A 22446-nucleotide genomic window follows, 5' to 3' on the forward strand; every position below is an offset into this window, starting at 1 on the left:
GGCCCCGCCTCTTACTGCTCCATTGGGTCCTTAGGCAGGCTCTGCCTCGCCCCCAAGCACCCATAGGATGCACGCTTGTGGCCCCGCCTCCTGAAGTTCCTAGGCTCCCGCACCAGGCTCGAGTAGGAGGCCCGTATCTCCCGGGCGCTTCCGGCCTAAAGCTGGCGCTTGCGCTCTGCTGCTGGCCGACTTCGAAGTCGGAGGAAGAGCCTTCTCTGTGTTTGCGCGCCTTGGCCGCTGGGGGGCGCCAGAGACGCGGAGTCCTTTCGCGTTCTAGAGCGTGACTCCTCCCCTCCTTGGGCAGCCCGGCACTAGACCCAGCGGGGATCCAAGCAGACCCGGGGAGAGGGAGGCTGCGTACCCGGGCCCAAGATCATCGGGCGACTGGCAGATGCGTGCTCTGCAGGCCCCGGCCACAGGAGCAGCGCTACGGATGCGACTGCCCTGGCCTTGGATATGCCAGATCGAGTGTCCACCCGTCCAAGGGACTGGTCGCCTGACTCGGCCTGCCCCAGCCTCTGCTTCACCACACTGGTGGCCAAATAGCCGATGTCTAATTCCCCACACAAGCTCATCCCCGGCCTCTGGCGATTGTTGGGGAATTCCCTCCCTAATTCACTCCTAAGGCTCATGGAGAGTTGCTAGACCTGGGACTGCCCAGGGAGGCGCACACAACCAGGTGAGGTGGCAGCCAAGACCTCTCCCATGTCCCTGCTTTTCTTAGGTGAGTGTCCTACGGTCCTGCCCACAGCCCTCCGCAGGGCAGGGCAGGGCAGGGCAAGGCCTGGTGGGAGTGGCCTTTGCCCTCTGGCAGTTCAAGACCACTGATCTGGAGTTCTGGCTCCTCAGAACTCTTGAGACCATTGGGAAGGACCAGCCTGGCCTTCCCAGCACTGGATTCTAAGCTCCGGAGGATAAATCTGGCCCCAAGAATCCTGCCCCCAGGAGCCTCTGCCCACCCTCCCCCATAGCTCAGTGACTCAGCCCGGCAACCATGCCAGGGCTGAACTAGCTGACACAGTGGGAGGAGCCCTGAAGTGGAAGACAGAGATCCTCCTTTCACTTTCCCTACCCCTCGGGACACACAGGTGAGCTGGAGAGGGTAGGGAGCCAGGCAGACCCTGTTGACCCGAGTGGGCAGATTGGACAGGGTCCTAATCTTGCACTTGGGATTGGGGAAAGGGGCGTTTCTGAGTGACAAAGAGCCGGGTGTGGTCTGGGACTGGGAATGCCGTCAGGGTGGACAGAGGACGCAGTGGAAGGCCACCGAAGGGCCAGCCTGGGGTGGGGCAAGTTGATGCTGTGCTGGCCCAGGGCGGGGGTGGGGAGTGAGAGTGGGTGGTTAGGGATGAGGAGACCATGGAGGCCTAAGGGCCTCTCTGTGCCCCAGGACAGCCATGGCTCCAAAGCGAAAGTGCTCGGTACAGACTGAGGGCCCTGAGAAGAAGAAGGGCCGGCAGGGGGGAAGGGAGGAGGACCCCTTCCGCTCCACCGCTGAGGCCCTCAAGGCCATGCCCGCAGAGAAACACATAATCCGTGTGGATCCAACATGTCCACTCAGCAGCAACCCTGAGACCCAGGTGAGCTGCAGTCCCCAGTCAGGCCCAGAGCCTGCCCGCTGATAAGCACAAACACACCCAGGCCACTCCCTCAGGGCTCAGTTCTGGTTTTGGAGCCCAAGGCCCCCAGGTAAGCGCCAGAGCAAGGCCATGTTCTCCTGACCCCAGACATCAGGGCTGTGTCCCATCGGGTCCAGGCGGGTCACGTCTGCCCTTCAGACCCCATGCAGGCCTCCCCCAACCACACTTAGGGAAAGGCTCTGACTACATCAGTCTCCTGGGTGCTCACCCATGTCCCCTCAGGGCAGAGCCATGTCCCTCTCAGATTCCCCCATCCAGGGCCCAGTTGTGTGCCCCCGGAACTCCCCACACCCCCATGTCAGGGTTTAGCCATGTCCTCTCACACCGCATCCCCTACGGAAGAGCAGTGACCGCTCAAGCTTCCAAGACAGGGTCCCTCTGACTCCCACTGCTGTTGGACTCCTGTCCCCATCAGAGCCCTCTCGGTGTGCAGCCAGGCACCCCATCTGACCCCAGCCAGCCTGCCCCCCACCTCCCCTCTGGCCCAGGTGCATGAGGACTACGACTGCACCCTGAACCAGACCAACATCGGGAACAACAACAACAAGTTCTACATCATGCAGCTGCTCCAAGATGGCCAGCATTTCACCTGCTGGAACCGCTGGGGCCGTGTGGTGAGTGCCCCGCCTGCTCTGCACATACTCCCCAGGGTCCCCAAAAGGCCACAGCTACTGAGTGGGGGGACACCCCCAGCTGTCCCGGGGCACTTAGCACAGGGCCTGGCCCAACACACAGGCCAGCAAATGTTGATGGTGGACATACCCCTGAAGGCTGTCGGTTTCAGGGAGAGGTAGGCCAGTCGAAGATCAACCACTTCACAAGGCTAGAAGATGCAAAGAAGGACTTTGAGAAGAAATTTCGGGAAAAGACCAAGAACAAGTGGGCGGAGCGGGACCGCTTTGTGGCTCATCCGGGCAAGTACACGCTTATCGAAGTACAGGGAGAGGATGAGGCCCAGGAAGCTGTGGTGAAGGTGAGATGGCCAGGGAAGGTGGGCGGGCCCTGGGCTGAGGGAGGGGACTGGTTGGAGAGTCCCTGTTGGTTGGGCTCTGCCACTGTCCAGCTGCGCAGCCTCAGCCACAGAACTCCCCTCTGGCCTCAGGCTGTCCGGTCTCTGTCTGGTGTCACGCCTTGCCCAGCTGCTCCTGCCCACATGTGCCCTCTATCTTCAGGTGGATGGAGGCCCAGTGAGGACTGTGGCTAAGCGGGTGCAGCCCTGCTCCCTGGACCCAGCCACGCAGAAGCTCGTCACTAACATCTTCAGCAAGGAGATGTTCAAGAACACCATGGCCCTCATGGACCTGGGTGAGGGGTGAGAGGCAGGCAGAGTGGCAGGGGCTTCAGGGTGGCAGGGCTGTGGGGCTGAGTCTCCCCACTCCCCTGTCCCTCCAGATGTGAAGAAGATGCCCCTGGGAAAGCTGAGCAAGCAACAGATTGCACGGGGCTTCGAGGCCTTGGAGGCTCTGGAGGAGGCCCTGAAAGGCCCCACGGATGGTGGCCAAAGCCTGGAGGAGCTGTCCTCCCACTTTTACACTGTCATCCCGCACAACTTTGGCCGCAGCCGGCCCCCGCCCATCAACTCCCCTGAGCTTCTGCAGGCCAAGAAGGACATGCTGCTGGTGAGGGCTGGCAGGGGTGCGGGCAGGCAGTGGGGCAGTGAACAGACAGCCTAGGCGAGCGAGATGAGGTACAGGTAGCCGAGAAGGCCCACAGGGATGGGTTGCCTGGGCAGGCTGACAGACGGGTGGGGAAGGCCAGGCAGACAGATAGGGTGGGAAGGGAGAGGTGGATACACAGTTTGGGTGGCTGCAGTACCAGTTGTGTGAGAGAGAATAGGGCAGTCCAGAGGTCAAGTGGGAAGACAAGCTGCCAGGGCCCATCATCCTAGGTGCTGGCAGACATCGAGCTGGCCCAGGCCCTGCAGGCAGCCCCTGAGCAGGAGAAGATGGTGGAGGAGGTGCCACACCCCCTGGACCGAGACTACCAACTTCTCAAGTGCCAGCTGCAGCTGCTAGACTCTGGAGCACCTGAGTACAAGGTGAGTTAGGCCCCATAGAGGGGCCAGGCTATCAGTGGGCACCGTCCCTCTGCCCACCTGCCCTCGAAGTGCCCAGAGGAATGCTCACCCTCAGCCTTCTCTTCTTGTGTCTCCAGGGCCTGAGGAGGGCTTGGGACTGGGGAAAGAAAAGAGGGGGATTAGCTCCTGAGCCTCCCACCCTGGCAACCAGCTTCTGCTCTCCCCACAGGTGATACAGACCTACCTAGATCAGACTGGCAGCAACTACAGGTGCCCTACTCTTCAACATGTCTGGAAAGTAAACCGAGATGGGGAGGTGAGGGAGGTTCCTCCACCCCCTCCCCCATCATCACTGTGCCTTAGGAAGATGTCCTTGGCTTATCTGCCCCTTAGCAAATCGTTTAGCAACTCTGGTCAGTTTTTGCCGGCCATGAGTGCATGTGAGTAAGCAGAGGGGCGCTAGGCCTTGGTCACACCTCTGAGCAGCAGGGCAAGGCGCCTGAGTGCTTGGGTGGCAGAACTCCCATTTCTCACTTCCTCTCCACTCAGGAAGACAGATTCCAGGCCCACTCCAAACTGGGTAATCGGAAGCTGCTGTGGCATGGCACCAACACGGCCGTGGTGGCCGCCATCCTCACTAGTGGGCTCCGCATCATGCCACATTCTGGTGGGCGTGTTGGCAAGGGAATCTACTTTGCCTCAGAGAACAGCAAGTCAGCTGGCTATGGTGAGGTGCCCCTCTGGGCCAAGCCCTGGGAGGGCTGGCACTAAGGTGGATTGGACCCAGTCCTTGCCCACTGGAAGCTCATGGTGAATCCAAGAGAGGAATCCTTTAATGGTTAATGACTACAGTGCTCAGTGGGTTGTCCTGGGCTTTGGCGGCGGGGTTCTTAGAGGAAGTGTCTGATGGTCAGGGATGGCTTCCTGGGGGAGGTGATACAGATAGGATGGGTGCACCAACCAGACCTGGGAGGGGGTAAAGGGGGAGCCTTTGAGCCAGGTGTGGTGGCACACACCTGTAGTTCCATCTACTCAGGAGGCTGAGGCAGGAGGAGCGCTTGAGTCCACGAGGTTAAGGCTGCCATGAGCTATGATCACATTCTAGCCTGTGTGACAGAGCCAGACTCCATCTGAAAAAAATAAACATAAAAAAAGAGATGTCAAGGCAAGGGGATGGGCAGAGAGGCTGGGAGGATATGAGGATGTGGCAGGTCGGGGCTTCCAAACACTTCCTGATACTGGAGCTCAGAGCAATGCCTAGTGGGGGCAGGGTGGGTTAGGGGCACAGAACGATCGATGAGGCTTTATCCAGAGAGTGATGGTGAGCCCAGCTGGACTTGTCTGTAGCAGGATCCCAGTGGCTACAGCTGTGGAGACAGGGGCAGCAGCCAGAGGCTGAAGGGAGGCCATGCTCTTATCCAGGCTGGATGTGATGTGTGCCTGGCCCAAGGGCTGGGAGGTGCAGGGGAGGGGGCCCGTGAGAGGTACATGTAGGAGGTGGGACGGGGAGCGTGTGGGAAAGGGTCAATGCTGTCTCCAGTGACTTCTGAGTTTCCGGCCAGGAGTGTCCTCACCAAAATGACCTCCCCAGACCAGCTCCTCAGCCCAGGTTGACCTCATCATTGGAGGCCAGCTGGCCAAGAGAGCAAGGACAAGGGATTCATCCCAGAACAGATGGGGCTGAAGTTCTAGGATGCCTGAGGTCACCAAGAGCAAGGGGTCCACCAGGAGGGCAGAGGAGCTTAGGAAAGAGTGGCGGGGTGGAGGGCTCAGGAGAGCCAGGGCAAGGAAGTCCCAGGTAGGGACTGATGAGGTCAGGAGCAAAGTCAGCAGAGCAGGCCAGGGAGAAAAGCCCTTGCCCCGGGTTTGGTCACTGGGAGGCCATTGCTGACCTTGGTGAGGACAGCAGAGGGTGCAGAGGCCTGGCCATAGGGAGCACAGTAAGGTGGGAGGGAGTGGGCCAGGACAAGGAGGAAGTGACGGCTGGAGGAGAGTGAGCCTTTTCTTGCTGGAGCAGCAAAGCCAGAAGGGATAACATCGCAGCAGAGAGCAGCCCCGTGGGTCAGCAGGAGGAAGGCCGAGCTGCCCACTGGTGCCTCCCTGTGTCCTCCAGTTACTGGCATGAACTGTGGGGCCCACCATATCGGCTACATGTTCCTGGGTGAGGTGGCCCTGGGCAGAGAGCACCATATCACCACGGACAACCCCAGCTTGAAGAGCCCACCTCCCGGCTTTGACAGTGTCATTGCCCGAGGCCACACCGAGCCTGGTGAGTCCTCAGAAGCTGGACAGCCCAAGGAGAGAGGTGGGGCCGAGCTAGGGGCTGGGACATTTTCAGCGAGGGGGCTGGGAAGAGGGACAAAAAGAAGCTTCCCTGCAGTCACTCAGTTTGTCATTTGACAAATATCCACTGGTTCAACAAATCATTCCTGGGCATCCCGGAGGGCTTCAAAGAGAGGAGTCTTGACTGAACATTGAAGGATGAGTACGAGTTTCCCAGAGAGAAGTCGGGGCAGACACCACAGGCAGAAGCCCCAGCCCCTGCAGTGGTTTGGAGGTGGGCAAGGTGGAAATGAGCAGGCGTGCCCTGTGACAGACGTGGAGAGCGTAGGGGGCAGGACTTACTGATAAGGCCAGGGACCAGTGATCCCTGGGCCATCCTGGCCCTTGCTATGCCCTGCAGATCCGACCCAGGACACAGAGCTGGAGCTGGATGGCCAGCGAGTGGTGGTGCCCCAGGGCCAGCCTGTGCCCTGCCCAGAGTTCAGCAGCTCCACATTCTCCCAGAGCGAGTACCTCATCTACCAGGAGAGCCAGTGTCGCCTGCGCTACCTGCTGGAGGTCCGCCTCTGAGTGCCCACCCTGTCCCCCGGGGTCCTGCAAGGCTGGACTGTGATCTTCAATCGTCCTGCACATCTCTGGTACCCCTATATCACTCCTTTTTTTCAAGAATACAATACGTTGTTGTTAACTATAGTCACCATGCTGTACAAGATCCCTGAACTTATGCCTCCTGTCTAACTGAAATTTTGTGTTCTTTGACCCACATCTGCCCAGTCCCTCTCCTCCCAGCCCATGGTAACCAGCATTTGACTCTTTACTTGTATAAGGGCAGCTTTTATAGGTGCCACGTGTAAGTGAGATCATGCAGTGTTTGTCTTTCTGTGCCTGGCTTATTTCACTTAGCATAATGTGTACCATATTCACCCATGTTTTCACAAATGACAAGATTTCCTCCTTTTTTAAGGCTGAATGGTACTCTGTTATGTATATGCACCACATTACCTCTATCCGTTCATCTGTCAGTGGACACCAGGGTGCTTCCATATCTTGGCTATTGTGAATAGTGCTGCAGTGAACTGGGAAAGCAGACATCTCTTGAACATTCTGATTTCATCTCCCTTTGTTGTATACCCAGTAGTGGGGTTTCTGGATCCATATCACCCCTTCTTACCAGGCTCCCCTGTGTCCCAGACGTCAATCCCTTCCCTCCAATCCCTGTTAGCCTTGATGTGGCTGTGGCCCCAGAGTCTTGCCTCCTGAAGTGATGGGTGTGGTAGGGGCGTATTACAGGGACACAGATGCAGCAGCCTCCCCAAGGGGCACAGCTGAGAGTGGCTTGGATCCCACATCCACCCAGGCCGTCCATCCTGGCCTGGACTGCATGTCGGAGCCATGTGGTCACCAACGTAGGCTAAACTGCAGGCATACGCAAGCAGCTTTACTAAACATGGTATTCTCTTGCCCCAACCTCTGCCTATCTGTGCCACAACTGTGCTGGGCTTGGGCCTCCAGCCACACTCCAGGGAGCAAGTGCTCCCATCAGTTGATGTGGATCATGCACATACTCCTTGCCCCTCCTGGTCCATAACTGCAACAACCTGCTTCCTCCAATTGAGGCTTCAAGGGGGACCCCCACTGTCAACTCAGAACTATTTGTCATCTGGGGACCCACGTGGTGATTCTGTCCTTTATCCCAGACATTGCCAGGTGAATCAAGCATTCCTCATGTCTTGGCACCAAACATCCCTTTGTGTCTTTTTTTTTTTTTTTTTTTTTTTTGAGCCTGGGTCTTACTCTGTCACCCAGGCTGGAGTGCAGTGGTGCAACCACTGCTCACTGCAGCCTCAGCCTCCTCAGGCTCAGGTGATCCTCCCACCTCAGCCTCCAGAGTAGCTGGGACTACAAGTACATGACACCACACTTGGCTAATTTTTGTGTTTTTTGTAGAGATCGAGTTTTGCCATGTTGCCCAGTTTGGTCTCAAACTCCAGGGCTCAGGTGATCCTCCTGCATCTGCCTCCCAAAGTGCTGGGATTACAGGCGTGAGCCACTGCATGCAGCCTCCTTTGTGTCTTAATCTAAATGTTACAAACAAGTTGAGCACATGTGAGAGGGGCACAGCTCTGCAATCATGAAAGGAGGCAGTTCAGGCAGGAATGCCAGTGATCGCCAGGCAGGTCATCCTATCCACAGACAAGGGGTGCCATTGCTGGAGCAGGCCAACATCCAGGCTAGGGTTGCACATTGCATTTAGTTGTTGTGTCTCTTTAGTCTCCTTTAATCTGAAAACACTCCTCAGTCTTTTTTTTTTTTTTTGAGACGGAGTCTCGCTCTGTCGCCCAGGCTGGAGTACAGTGGCGCAATCTCGGCTCACTGCAAGCTCCGCCTCCTGGATTCACGCCATTCTCCGGCCTCAGCCTCCCGAGTAGCTGGGACTACAGGCGCCCGCCACTGCGCCTGGCTAATTTTTTCTATTTTTAGTAGAGACGGGGTTTCACCATGGTCTCGATCTCCTGACCTTGTGATCCGCCCGCCTCGGCCTCCCAAAGTGCTGGTATTACAGGCGTGAGCCACCGTGCCCAGCCTTTTTTTTCTTTTATAACTTTGACATTCTTGACACTCAAAGAATACAGGCCAGTTGTTTTATAGAATGTCTCTCAGTTTAGGTTTCTGTAATGCTTTGTCGTGATTAGATTTAGGTATTGCATGGGCAGGAACGCGACATAGATGATAAGCCCTTAGGGAATTCCATCTATAGGGGCATGGCTCATTCTTGGTGATGTTAAATAATTTTAATCATCCATTAAGGTGATGTCCACTATGTTTCTCCACTGTGAAGCTGCCATTTCTCCCTTTTGTAATTACTCAATAATCTGTGGGGAAATACTGTTGGGTGTAAATGTCCCTTTCCTCATCACCTTTCACCCACTAGCTTTAATATCCATTGATGATAACTGAAATCAACTACCTGAATCAATTTTTGCTAAGATGATTGCAAATGGTAGTTATCTAACTCCATCATTCCTTTTATATGTATTAGTTTACATTATCCTTTCTGCCTTTATTATCAGTGTAGACTCATGGATTTTGATTTTATTCAGTGAGTTATAATCCATTACTATTCAATAGTTATTTTGATCCTCAAATTGTCCCAGATTTGGCCAGCACAAGGTCCCTTCTGTGTCCCAATCATTTTTTGAGCACATCCTTTCTCTCTGGCATCACAAGATGTTCCAGGTTCATCTCGTACAAACCTGGAATCAACCATTTCTCCAAGGAGCCCTGGTTTCCTGGAGCAGGAAATGTTTAGAATCCAAGATCTGGGCAATAGATGTGCTCCTTGGTACTGAGGTGTCATTGCTTTTAAGTCCTTTCAGCAAAGAGAGCTAAGGAATGTGTATATGTGGCTGGGCGCAGGGGCTCTCACCTGTAATCCCAGCACTTTGGGAGGCCAAAGTGGGAGGATCTCTTGAGCCCAAGAGTTCAAGGCTGCAGTGAGTTATGATTGCAACACTACATTCCAGCCTGGATGACAGACTGAGACCCTGTCTCTTAAAAAATAAAAAAAGAGGCCGGGCGCGGTGGCTCAAGCCTGTAATCCCAGCACTTTGGGAGGCCGAGACAGGCGGATCACGAGGTCAGGAGATTGAGACCATCCTGGCTAACACAGTGAAACCCCGTCTCTACTAAAAAATACAAAAAAAAACTACCCGGGCGAGGTGGCGGGCGCCTGTAGTCCCAGCTACTCAGGAGGCTGAGGCAGGAGAATGGCGTAAACCCGGGAGGCGGAGCTTGCAGTGAGCTGAGATCCGGCCACTGCACTCCAGCCCCGGTGGCAGAGCGAGACTCCGTCTCAAAAAAAAAAAAAATTAAATAAAAAAAGAAAAAAAGAAAGGGGAGAGGGAATATGTATGTGTGAATAAATAACAAACACATCTCTCTATATCTATTTCTGCAGTTCCAGTCAAACACCACAGAGTTCTTCCATTCTTCCCCAATTCCCTATTTCCTTGATTCTCAAACAGTAAGAACCTGGGTTTCCATCAACATCAATGTATCTACTTATTTGCTCAATCCTACACAAAAAGGAGTTTCAGAATTGCCATACCAATACCCTGTAAAAAAAACAAATGTTCTAAATAGAGCTCAAGATGTATCTGATCTTACTCAGTATTTTTTTTTGTCTTTGGACTGAGGGTCCACGGTCAAAGTAACAGTTTGAATACAGGTTCAGTTGTTATTTGGATTGGTTCTTTCTCTTCAATGTAGTTATGTTATTCATTTGAAATACAGGTAGGCTCAGCCATTTCTGTCTACATTCTTCTTTGTTACTTTATTGTTTTCAATATGTGGAACATTAACATAGTTCCAAAAGGTCCACTCTATGCAAGGTGTGCTCAGAAGAGTCCTTCTATCCCCCTTACTCCATTCCTACTCACCTGCTGAAGGGAGCCAGTTTCATTAGTTTCTGGTGTATCCTTCCTGTGTGTGTGTTTTTTTTTAACTTTGTTTTGTTTTTTGCAAATATTGCAATACACACACATACATACACATGCTAACAAAGTGTTTTAATTTTTTATTTATATTGATGATGTTGAAGGGAGCATGAACTCTGCAACCCACCATAGTCCCCACCCCTCCCTGTCGCCTTCCCCAGTCCACTTTTCTCATTTGCTGTTCCCACTTGGCCCTACTGAGCTCTCTCCAGGCCCTGGTAACGCAGGGGCTGCCCCGGGCCTACAGAGCTACCTGGGTAAGGACCAAAACTTCAAAAATCCAGCTTCACCTCCTACAGGCAAATGCCCAAGTTCAAGTTGTATTCAAGGACAGGAAGGGACACCTGTGTGGACAGAGCTCCAGGAAGCAAGTGACCTGGATTCCAGGTCCAACTCAGCTGTGTGACCTGGGACCCATTTCTCCACTCTCTGGGCAGGCCCTACTTTTCTCATCTGAATAATGGAGAACTGCACTGGAGCCCTTTGAATTCCAACACAAAATTAGTTAAACCAAGAGGTCCATGTGCTGTCTTCACCATCTAGATCTGCAGCGATGCTGACCCTGTGTCTGTGAGGGGTGCTAGGGCCACAGGCAGAAGTGAGGCTCAGATGAGGTCCCTGCTCTCATGGAGCTTACATTTTAGTAAAGCAGGCTCTAATCAAATGTATGCATAAATATGAAATACCATAGCAGGTAGGGAAAGTGCTGGGAAGAAAAAGCAGGATAAAAGGATTTGAGTGATGGGAAAGTGGAACAATTTTAGAAAAGATGGTCACAGGCTGGGCATGGTGGCTCATGCCTGTAATCCCAGCACTTTGGGAGGCCGAGGCAGGCGGATCACAAGGTCAGGAGATCGAGACCATCCTGGCTAACACGGTGAAACCCTGACTCTACTAAAAATACAACAACAAAAAAAAATTAGCCAAGTGTGGTGGTGGGTGCCCATAGTCCCAATTACCCGGGACGCTGAGGCAGGATAATGGCATGAATCTGGGAGGTGGAGCTTGCAGTGAGCTGAGATCGTGCCACTGCACTCCGGCCTGGGTGACAGAGTGAGAACCCATCTCAAAAAAAAAAAAAAAAAAAAAGAGGCCGGGCGCAGTGGCTCACACCTGTTATCCCAGCACTTTGGGAGGCTGAGGCGGGCGGATCACGAGGTCAGGAGATCGAGACCATCCTGGCTAACACAGTGAAACCCCATCTCTACTAAAAAAATTCAAAAAAATTAGCTGGGCGTGGTGGTGGGCGCCTGTAGTCCCAGCTACGCGGGAGGCTGAGGCAGGAGAATGGTGTGAACCCAGGAGATGGAGCTTGCAGTGAGCTGAGATGCGCCACTGCACTCCAGCCTGGGCAACAGAGCAAGACTCCGTCTCAAAAAAAAAAAAAAAAGGATGGCCGCTGAAGGTCCCTCTCAAGCAGAGACCTGAATCATGTGAGGGAGCAAGCCATGGACAGATCTGCAGCAAGGGTGTTCTTGCAATGGAAACAGCAAATGCAAAGAAACTGGCTTGAAGGGCGGAAGGAACACAAGCAAACTGCTGTGGCTAGAAATACTGTGGGCAAGGAGGAGGGTGAGCTCAGAAAGGGGCAGAAAAGGCAGATAAAAGGGCCTGGTTCCCATCACAGAGGAGCCGAGATTCTATTCTGATCTATTCTGATGACAGGAAGCTCTTGGAGGTATGAGAGCTGGGTCATGCCCCCATCTGCTTTGTTTTTAGAGGGATCCACTTCAGCCACTGTGTAGAGAGTGGACTGTAGAGTATATGTCAGTTAACATCCAGTCAGCAAAACAGAAATTACCCTAGGTATTTCAGACAAGGGAAATTTGATACAGGGAAAGAATTGAATGACCAAATGGGGGATGATGAGGCAATCCAAAGATTAGCAACAGCCGGAAGTCACTACCACCCTAAGACTGGAGAGATAAAGGAAGTGAATGGTGTTCTGATGCCCAGAGGCTAGGGTCACCCTGCAGGAGCCAGAACCACAGAGGGGGCCACCTGAAGGGAGCCCCTGGCTGAGCTTCAGAGGGCAATAAATCCTGGCTTCTTCCCTCCTCCCATCCGCCAGTCTTTTGCTGGTAGCTTTCATTGGCTGAACATACCCAAAGTCAGTTGACAAAGGAGCCTGGGAAATACAGTTCCCAGGAAGGCACTGGGGAAGAAGGAAATGAATCTGAGGGCAAACAAGGCAGATGGCCAGCACAAGGTGCAGGAGCCGAGGCCAGGAGACCAGCTAGAAGGATGCTGAAATGGTCCAGGTGAGAGGTGGTGGTGGCTGGGACCAGTTTGATGGTGATGGTGAGAAATGGCTGGATTCCAGAGACCTCAGCGGATTGGATATAGGGCGTGGGGGAGAGGGAGGCATCCTGAGATGGAGTTCACTAAGATGGAGAAGATTCTGGGAGGAGCAGGTTGCTGGGGAGGGGTCAAGAGTCATGGTTCTGTTTTGGACATAGGAAGTTTGAGATGCCCATTAGTGAAAGTCCTGGGGGGGAAATGTTGAAAAGGCAGCTGGATACCCAAGAAAAGAGGAAGAGGCTTCAGATACCAATGCAAGCTATCAGACTATAGATGGGGTTTTGCCATGAAACTGGGTGCCATACCTGGGGGCATATGCCCTACTGGAGTTACACAGCTTTCCATGAGCCAACCACATTGGGGCGGAGAACCCTACCATTCACTGATTAGTCAGGACTGGGTTTTGTGCCTAATCAGGAAAATGGAGGGTGAGGATCTTGTTCACCCAAACTTCCTGTCCTGAGAATTGGGGAGGGGTGGTTTCCTAAAGAAAATTCAGGGTGTTTAGCCAGGTGTGGTGGTTCGTGCCTGTAGTGCCAGGTACTCGGGAGGCTGAGGTGGGAGGATCGTTTGAGCCTGGGAGGCAGAGATTACAGTGAGCCAAGATTGTGCCACTGCACTCCAGCCTGGGCAACAGAGACCCTGTCTCAAAAAAAAAAAGAAAAAAAAAAAGGAAAGAAAAAATTCAGGGTGCTTTTACCAGAAGGGCACCTGTTTGCTAGCAGCAAAAACAAAAGCAAACAACAGCAACAAAAAACCAAAGAGCATCTGCCTGCTAAGGCCTCCTCTCACTTATCCCACACAGTATCATGGAGCACCTATTCTGTGTGAAGTTAATATTAGCTGAGCACCTACTATGTGCCATGTCCTATGCTTTTCTCTTATTTTTCCAGCCTCCTTTCTTTCCGAGAGAACTAGCCCTCTTGGGGGGCCAGGGCATGCCTAAGGGTCCTCTTGCTTCAGCTTTTGTCTCACTGGTACCTCAGTTTCCCTTTAATATGAGAGCTAAATGCTGTGATTACCCCCATTGATGAGGATGGGGGAACACAGAAGATGGGGGCCACTTCTCACCACTGAGAAAGGTAGAGCAGACTCTCTGGCTGACTCCAAAGCCCACACTCTAACCTTCTCAAGTCTAAGCTCCAGGTCTGTGCCTGCTCTGTCCTCCACCCTGCCACCCTAGAGGCACCCCCAGGCACTTCCACAGCAGAGCCTCCAGCCTTCAGCTGGCAGCTGCTAGGACCCAGGGGGCTGGCGCCAGGCCCTGCCCTCCCTTGCCAGCCCTGTGTGGCAACATCAGAGTGACAGCCAGTACCATCTCCGACAGGGGCTGAGTTGCTGGAGCTGGGCTGGGGCAGGGGAGAAAGACAGCAGACTCATCCTTGCACCCCTCCATGGGCCTGGCCAAGCCCCCAAGAGGATGGCAGCCTGGGCGTCGGAGCCACCTCCTGGGCAGCCAATGAGGTGAGGGGCCGGAAGAGCAAGGGACAAGAGGAGCAGGGGACAGGTGATGGAAATCCTGCAGCTGTAGGCTCCATTCTGCCATCTACATCCCAGCGCAAGGTGAAGCCTGAGAGCCCAAATGGCCAACTCCACAGGGCCGAATGCCTCAGAAGTCGCAGGCTCGGTGGGGTTGATCCTGGCAGCTGTCGTGGAGGTGGGGGCACTGCTAGGCAACGGCGCGCTGCTGGTAGTGGTGCTGCGCACGCCAGGACTGCGCGACGCGCTCTACCTGGCCCACCTGTGCGTTGTGGACCTGCTGGCGGCCGCGTCCATCATGCCACTGGGCCTGCTGGCCGCACCGCCGCCCGGGCTGGGCCGCGTGCGCCTGGGCCCCGCGCCGTGCCGCGCCGCTCGCTTTCTCTCCGCCGCTCTGCTGCCGGCCTGCACGCTCGGGGTGGCCGCACTTGGTCTGGCACGCTACCGCCTCATAGTGCACCCGCTGCGGCCAGGCTCTCGGCCACCGCCTGTGCTCGTGCTCACCGCCGTGTGGGCCGCGGCTGGGCTGCTGGGCGCGCTCTCCTTGCTCGGGCCGCCGCCCGCACCGCCCCCTGCTCCAGCTCGCTGCTCGGTCCTGGCTGGGGGCCTCGGGCCCTTCCGGCCGCTCTGGGCCCTGCTGGCCTTCGCACTGCCCGCCCTCCTGCTGCTCGGCGCCTACGGCGGCATCTTCGTGGTGGCGCGTCGCGCTGCCCTGAGGCCCCCACGGCCGGCGCGCGGGTCCCGACTCCGCTCGGACTCTCTGGATAGCCGCCTTTCCATCTTGCCGCCCCTCCGGCCTCGCCTGCCCGGGGGCAAGGCGGCCCTGGCCCCAGCGCTAGCCGTGGGCCAATTTGCAGCCTGCTGGCTGCCTTACGGCTGCGCGTGCCTGGCGCCCGCAGCGCGGGCCGCGGAAGCCGAGGCGGCTGTCACCTGGGTCGCCTACTCGGCCTTCGCGGCTCACCCCTTCCTGTATGGGCTGCTGCAGCGCCCCGTGCGCTTGGCACTGGGCCGCCTCTCTCGCCGTGCACTGCCTGGACCTCTGCGGGCCTGCACTCCGCAAGCCTGGCACCCGCGGGCACTCTTGCAATGCCTCCAGAGACCCCCAGAGGGCCCTGCCGTAGGCCCTTCTGAGGCTCCAGAACAGACCCCCCAGTTGGCAGGAGGGCGGAGCCCCAGCATACCAGGGGCCACCTGAGAGTTCTCTCTCCTGAGCAGGAGAAAGGAGGGTGGTTTCCGTGGGGGCTCATCCAGCCCCTGCACAGGTCACAGCAGGTGCCCTGCTGGACATCTGGCACTGGAACAGGAGGAGAAAGGGTATCTGCAGGCTTTTGAGGCCCACGGACTTCTGAGAGCCAGGAATCCTGGGGTCTGGGCCCAACACTGCATAGCACTGTGCACAGGCCGACCCATCCTTAGGCCTCAGCTTTCCCATCTCCACCCTGCAGCATCTCTAAGGGCCCCTCCAGCATAGGTGGTTTGTGAAACTCACAGGTGGTCCCCAGGCCAAGGTGGGCAGGTGTTACAGAGAAGAGGGCCCTAAGGGCTCACAACCAAAGTGATCCGCCAAGCAGGACAGTATCTGCGTTACAGCCACAGCAGGAAGAACCACTGGAGAGACACTCGCAGGGACTTCCCTGACATCTGCACCAAGGAGAGTCTGGACAAAGCTACTGAAACTCCTCCATCTGCTTCTAAAATGCCCAGAAGACAACTGGACCAGTTTGGTGTTAGAAGTAGGAGGTTGGACGACTTCATCCCCAAAGGGTCCTGAAGCACCAGAACTGGCGTGTGGAAGGGGCCGAGGCCTAACTGAGGTTGGTGGATTCACACATGGGGGTCCTCCAGGACCTCAGCTGCACCCATTTTCTGGAGGTTTTGCTGCCCACAACACCAGTATTTCACAACTTCCTGGTCGCTGAGAATATTTATTCAAAAACAGGGATTGAAAAAACTGTACAGAGTGTCTGCTGCTGAGAACTGGGCCCCTGCCCCATGCCACTCCCCCAGCTACCTGGCAGTGCCCCCTCTTTAGGGTGCCCCCTGACAAGCCCAGCCAGTTCATTCCAGTCAAAAGGGTATCAGTGGAAGCAGCAAGAAATCTGCAGGTGGTGGGGAGAGAAGCCTGGCCCCAGCTACCCCCCTGGGCCCTCCTCCCTGACTCCCAAAAGGATGCAGTAGGCCAGGAAGCCCTAAGGGATGGGGAGTGTGTGAGTGACACCCCCCATGGTGGGGGCACTAGGGAGTCTCCTGGCTGCTCCCTGTATCCAAGCACAGAGCTGAAGAGGTACGCCCCCTGCTCTGGGGCTGCCGCAGCTCAGACCCCTGGGCCAGAAACTGCCCCTACTCTGAGAGAAGGAACTCCCATAGACGGAGGCAGGGTAGGGGGTGCATCCATGCGTCTGGGCGTTAGCGGCGTTTAGGACCCCAGGGTGGAGTCTCCTTGGGCGGGCAGGGTGCGGAGGCAGCCCCCTGCTGGTGGTCCTGCCTGCCCCTGCCTGTACCTCAGCTGGCCTCAGTAGGGGGAGAATTTCTGCCGCTCAGCCTTCTTGCTCCCATTAGCCGCTGCCATCTTGGCAGTGTAGGCCGCCAAGCCCGGCGGCGGCCCTGGGGAAGCAGGTGGTAGAGCCAAGAAGGGCACAGGCTTGAGGCCGATGAAGTTGGAGAGGGAGATGGCATAGGGTGTGCCCAGCAGGCCTGGGGGAGCTGTGGGCAGGGCCGTCAGGGGTGGCGAGAAGGGGGCAGGCAGGTCTGCGGGGGCCGAGCCGGGCGTCCCCCAGAGGTAGACTTGGCCGTCTCTAGACTGGAGAGAGGGATACAGAGGGGAGACGAAGGGGAAAGTGGGAGTGAGAGAGGGACAATGAAGGCAGAGATGGGTATGAGATTAGATGAAAGGCAAGAGAGAGGCAGTGAACAGAGAACAATCACATGGGGTGGATGTGTTTGAGGGGAAGATGGGAAATGTGGAAGAGGAAGGGAAGAAAGGACAAGCAGATATAGCACGAGGTGCAGGGAGAAATGGGGTTGCCAGAGACCCAGGGAAAAGAGACAGCAATGGAGAATGAGAGGTGGATATAGAGGGGGGAGATGGGGCAACAGAGGGTGAATTAGGCGAAGACCATGGGGAATTGGGGTAGGGTTAGGAGAGGCAGAGGTCGGGCCCAGACAGAGAGAGGAGGCCAGCTGTCCTCTCCCCACCCCTGCCTTTCTTGGGCACATGAGAACCGTGACCTGCTCCCCTGCTGCCGCCCAGCCCACACTCACCAGGCAGTGATGAGGTACTGGGCCAGGGCGATGGAGACCGGAGAGCCAGTGATGGTGACATGCCGCTCCCCAGCGCCCTCTGCTTGGTTCCCGATCTTGATGTGTGCCCCTGACATCTGCCGGATCTCGCTGATCTTGCTGCCCTGGCGCCCGATCACACAGCCAATCAGCTAAAGGGAAGACAGAAATCAACCCTGGGTGAGGCGCAGACCCCCAGGCCCCTTACCCACTCTCCAGCCATCCCATCCCCTGCTCACATCGTTGGGAACCAAGAACTCCTGTGAGCTGGTCTGTGTGCCGGGATCCAGTCCTGAGGGGGAGAAGAGGGACTGAGTGTGGTTCTGGACCTTTCCCATGCCACCATTTCCACTCTCCCTGGAAGGGAGGGGGCTGCCCTCTTAGGACCCTCCCCTGCCTCCTTGTGCAGGGGTGGCTCACCTGGCACCACACTGGGTGTGGCAAAGGGGACCGCATGGCTTGAGAGCTGCTGGAGCTTGGTGACCTGTGCCAAAGAGGGGTCAGAGGTCAGAGGAGGCATGGTTCAGGAAGGGGTGCCTTGGGCTATGGGTCACTCACCTCAGCTGGGGTAACAGCCCCATACTGACCCTGGACAGAGAAGCCCTGTGGGGACAAAGTGGGTGAAAAGGGGGTTACTGTGACATTAGGGCAGTTCAGCGACAGTCACTCCTTCCCTGCTCCCTGGACCTCCAATTCCTTCTTCCATCCCCTTCTCCATCTCAATTCCCCTTCTCCAGTAATGTGTCCCACTGCTCCTGTTGTTCCCCTCACCTGGTTGGCAGAGAGAAGGACAGTACCTAGGGAGAGGCTCGGATGGTACGGGATAGTGGCTCCTTTGGGTGGGGACTGGAAGGCATAAACAGGGAGGCTCTGTCAGGACCCTCTCAGACTCCAATAACCTCTCCAACTGCCCAGTGGCCTCAGGCCCCACCATGACCCCCAGGGAAATGCACATGATCCCCGGAGCTCATCATCCATCCCTGCAGCCCTGCCCTGCACCACCTGTGGCACAGACATAGGGTTTGGGGTGCCCGACAAGGCAGACCCAGGGCCCACCTCCTGCCCCCACTCCCTGCCCCAGGGCAGCACCTCCAGGATAACAGCGCAGATCTGGCGCACACACAGGATGATGGCATCAGGCACCCCAGACACCGTAACAGCTCGCTCTGTGGAGTTGGGGAGCAGGTCCCCTGCCACCTGTACCTGGGCACCTGTAGTCTGCAAACAGAGAACAGGGGCCACTTCTGGCTGCTACCGTAACCCAGAAAAGGGCTGCCTAGGCTCAGAGCTCTCTAGTTGGGAGGACGCCATAAGCCCAACACCCCTCTTGCAACTGCTCCCTTGCCCCGGACTCCCTGTGTGCAGTATCCCTCTCCCCTCACCTCTCGGATCTCCTTGATCTTGGTGCCAGCCTTCCCAATCAGTGAGCCACACTGACTGGCAGGGATGACAAGGCGCAGGGTCACTGGAGGCCTGGAGACATTTCCACCATTTGCAGGAGCAGCACAAAGGTCCTGACAGGGAGACGGTGGGTTGGCCATGCTCGTCCCTGCTACATCCGCCCAGGAGTCAGGAGGGTACCCTTTCCCCAGTCCCACTTCAAGGGAACACTACCCTGGGCTTGACCTCCCCTCCCACCCACAGCCACTATCTGAAGTCGGAGTTGCGTTCCTCCTAGGGAACCACTCTTGGTCTCCTGCCCTGGCCAGCCACGGACCTCATCCAGTTTGAAAGCAATCATGGAGACTGCATGGAAGACAGCCGCTGTAGACCCGGTGATGGTGGTGATGCGTTCGGGGCAGGAGCCCTCGGAGATGGTGATCCGGGCACTGCTCTGCAGATACAGAATGAGCGCCGGGCAGCGGGGCATCTTCCCTGCTCCCTTGCCAGAACTTGTCTGCCTGCCCCACTCACCAAGCCCCAGGCAAGGCTCAAAACTGCCACCCTCTGGGGCACTCACTGGTCAGCCCAGAAGGAGTGGTTCAGGGAGAAAGTGGGGTAGGGATCTCCCCTCCACATCAAGTGCCCTGGGCTCCTCCCCCAGACTCCATCCTCACCTGCTCCCGGATTCGCTTTACAGTCTCGCCCTTCTGTGGGAGAAAAAAACAGAATCGCTCTTAACTTAGAGGTCACAGCCTCCTTCCCTGGGCTGAAGCCTCAGCTGGAGGGGGATGTACAGAGCAGAGCTGGGCACCTACCTTCCCGATGATGCTGCCCACTTCCTGCAGACAAGACAAGAGCCGTCAGATAGGTGCCAGTGCCCAGGCCCAGCCCCTCCCCATTGGGATAGCCAGTGAAACCCAGCCCAGCCTCACCTCGCCTTGCCCTCCACCTCCTACTCACCTTCCCATGCATCAGCATCCGCAGCGTGAGGGTGATGCTGAGCTCTGGCTCCTCCTCCAGTCCCCCATCCGAGCCGCTCATTCTGTCAGGCGAGGCTGGGGCCACAGCGACCTGCAAGTGTGTCCACGCTGCGACCTGGCCGGCTCTGGCAGGGGCAGCCAAAGAGGGGTTCCAGAGGAGCCCAGTTCACCCTGTCCCTGCCCTTACATGGGGACCCCAGAGCTAGGCTAGTCAAACTCCCGGAGGAAAGAGACTGCATGGACCTTGAGTGCCACACATTCCTCTGACCGGATGCTTATGTGTGTCTCACGAGCTGTGCAAGCCTGGGGAGCCCATTCAACCCTCTGAGCCTCAGCTTCCCCATCTGTAGAAGGGGGATACAAATTCCCATCTCCAAAGAGTGATGAGAATTAAAACAATAAGCACATATATGGTAGGTACCTAGTCTTTCCCTTACCCTGAGACACTAAAGTAAATAATTAACTAGGAAGCCTATGGGAGACCAGAGAGAAGAGCCTCCTCCCTGACCTCTTGGAAGAGGGAACCTCTGTGGATTGGGCCTTGAAGGTGGAGCTCAGGCTGAAAGCTTACTCCATATGAGAGGCACTTGCATCCAGCAGCCAGAACCTCTACAGAAGAGCAGCTGGGGAGGAAGCTGGAGCAGCCATGGGAAGTCTTGAAGCGAGGGAGGCCTCGGGTGTGGTCAGGTCTTGCCCCTGCCTGGTAAAGGCTTGAGGCAGGGGTTGAGGGGGGAATTGAGGCATACCTCCCACCTACCAGAAGTCACTAGGGCAGAGGCTCACTACAGACACCTCTGGGCAGGGTTCATTCAGCACTGGGCTGCAGTGGGTGGGGCACAGCATGTCAGGGGACTGCCAGTTCTGCACGTTGGTTTCCAATCTCTCTCCTATGTGCTGGAAATGGCCTTGGGAACAGGAGGTAAGAAGTGTCCAGGCTGGCCACATTCCCAGCCTGGAACACTTTCTACTGTACCAGAAACAAGTCACTTGGGCTCTGAGTCTCAATTTCCTCACTCATAAAATGGAGGGAATACCTCTCCCTGGGATTGCGTGATGGGTAAGAAAAGGATTTGGTGGGCTGCGGGAATGTCAAGGCCATTAACTGATGGAGAAAGGTGGAGCCTGAGATTAGCTGCTGGGATTAGCTCAGCAGTGGGCCCTCCCCACCCGACCCTTTTTCATGCCCCGACTTAATCCTGAACCTTAATCCTGCTTGGAAATCCCTCTCCTTAGGCGTCTGTCTCCTGCCAAGGCTCAGCCTTGATGGGGAGCTCACTGGGGGACCAGAACCCTATGGGGAACACAGGGAGTGGGACTAACTGGTGCTAAGTCTGGGCCAAGACCAAGCTCTAACACTGCAAATTCCTCATGCCCAGAAGGGTGTGGGGTGAAGGATGAGTGTGCTGGGCTTGGAACACTCCAGAAGTCTCTGGGCGCCTTCCTCCTCAGCCCCCTGCCCCATCCCGACATGACAGGAAAGGGCATGGAGTTCTGTCTAGCGCCCTCTTCTGAACTCCCCTTGCTAGACAGAGCTTGAGCACAGAAGGTGAAGGGGGCTCCCAGCCTGGCTCCTTCTCAGAAGCCCCAGCAAGCCACCGTATGGCATAAGGTCTTTGTTTCCTCACCTATCCAACGGAGGTGACACCCTGCTCCCCTGGGCGCAGCTGCTCCTCCTTCTATTTGAGTTCTGCCATAGGGACTCCAGAGGGTGGAGATGAGCAGTGGATGCAGGGACTGTGCTCTCCGAGCATCCTGGCCAGCCTCATGCTGGCTGCCCTTGCTAGACATTCCCCCAGCTGCCTGCACTTCCCCCATCAAAGCACTTGTGATGACGTGCTTGGTTTCTGCCTCTCTGGACAGCCAAGCCCAGGAGCCCCTTGGAGCAGGAGCCAAGGCTGCTGCCTTCTCCTTATGTCCCCAGGGCTCAGTTCAGAGCCAGGCCAGAGAAGGTGCTCAGAACATACTGAGCTCAGCTGGAACTCAGCTAACATACCGGTTAGCTGAGCAGATGAATTCACTGCACAGAAGGAGAACCTGATGCCTGGAGAGGATCAGTAACCTGCCCAAGGTCACAGAGAGGTGGGACACGGTGGGACTAGCATTGCTAGTGTGGGGCTATCCAAAGCCCCACCTGCCTCCCCTTTCAGGCTGCTCCTGTCTGGATCTGTTAGTCCTCTTCCTGGAGGGCAGGCTCCTTCCAAAGTGGGGATTGGGCTTCAGTTGTCTCTGAGACCTTTGCCTGGCTAGTAGACAGGGATCCTATTTGGAAAGGACTGACAACTTGTCCAGGGCCTCAGTCTTAAGTTCCAAAATTTTCTGGGATTCAAGCACCCCCCTGGGATGGTAACCAGTGGGAGACCTGATATGGTCCCCAAACCATCTCCACATGACCTCTCGTGGCTCCAGGAAAAATGGGGCAGGAGGGCTGGAACATGGCCAGAACTAGAGCTTTTGCCATGAAAAGATGCCTGAGTCTCCAGCAGAGACCCACCGCCCCAAGTCCAGTGGGTAACTTTGCCCAGGTCCTCACCTAACCTAGACCTTGGTTTACCCACTTGCATTGTGTTTAAGGGCTGGGGGTAGGGAGA

At 56.2% G+C, this 22446-nt stretch overlaps 3 protein-coding genes across 6 annotated transcripts; 2 read left to right on the forward strand and 1 right to left on the reverse strand.

Annotated features, from left to right (window-relative positions):
* The first annotated feature begins 327 nt into the window (after positions 1 to 327).
* LOC105480518 (poly(ADP-ribose) polymerase family member 3) lies at positions 328 to 10246 on the forward strand. 4 transcript variants are annotated; one of them, XM_011739519.3, is made up of 11 exons: positions 328 to 679; positions 1396 to 1580; positions 2129 to 2254; positions 2425 to 2613; positions 2813 to 2945; positions 3033 to 3259; positions 3529 to 3678; positions 3887 to 3973; positions 4207 to 4384; positions 5771 to 5926; positions 6341 to 10246. In XM_011739519.3, exons 2-11 carry the CDS (start codon positions 1398 to 1400, stop codon positions 6508 to 6510), a joined length of 1599 nt encoding a protein of 532 aa, XP_011737821.1. In that variant the 5' UTR covers positions 328 to 679; positions 1396 to 1397; the 3' UTR covers positions 6511 to 10246. The 4 variants fall into 4 exon arrangements, with proteins under 4 accessions (XP_011737821.1, XP_011737819.1, XP_070947899.1 ...); XM_011739517.3 differs by having other exon boundaries at positions 329 to 1088; positions 1391 to 1580; XM_071091798.1 differs by having other exon boundaries at positions 329 to 679; positions 1391 to 1580.
* A 3801-nt stretch (positions 10247 to 14047) lies between these two features.
* LOC105480526 (G protein-coupled receptor 62) lies at positions 14048 to 16172 on the forward strand. Its single transcript, XM_011739537.2, has one exon. The coding sequence runs from the start codon at positions 14320 to 14322 to the stop codon at positions 15409 to 15411; it is 1092 nt and encodes a 363-aa protein (XP_011737839.1). The 5' UTR covers positions 14048 to 14319; the 3' UTR covers positions 15412 to 16172.
* Positions 16122 to 20749, reverse strand: LOC105480524 (poly(rC) binding protein 4). The gene is given in 14 exon segments (XM_071091799.1): positions 16122 to 16985; positions 16988 to 17016; positions 17478 to 17647; positions 17735 to 17787; positions 17916 to 17979; positions 18054 to 18098; positions 18267 to 18341; positions 18585 to 18713; positions 18878 to 19009; positions 19213 to 19329; positions 19553 to 19585; positions 19694 to 19717; positions 19839 to 19983; positions 20616 to 20749. Coding segments are annotated over 13 exon segments (1209 nt in total). The 5' UTR covers positions 19920 to 19983; positions 20616 to 20749; the 3' UTR covers positions 16122 to 16728.
* Between the last annotated feature and the right edge of the window lie 1697 nt (positions 20750 to 22446).

Source organism: Macaca nemestrina, chromosome 2 (assembly GCF_043159975.1).
Source record: "Macaca nemestrina isolate mMacNem1 chromosome 2, mMacNem.hap1, whole genome shotgun sequence".
NCBI lineage: Eukaryota > Metazoa > Chordata > Mammalia > Primates > Cercopithecidae > Macaca > Macaca nemestrina.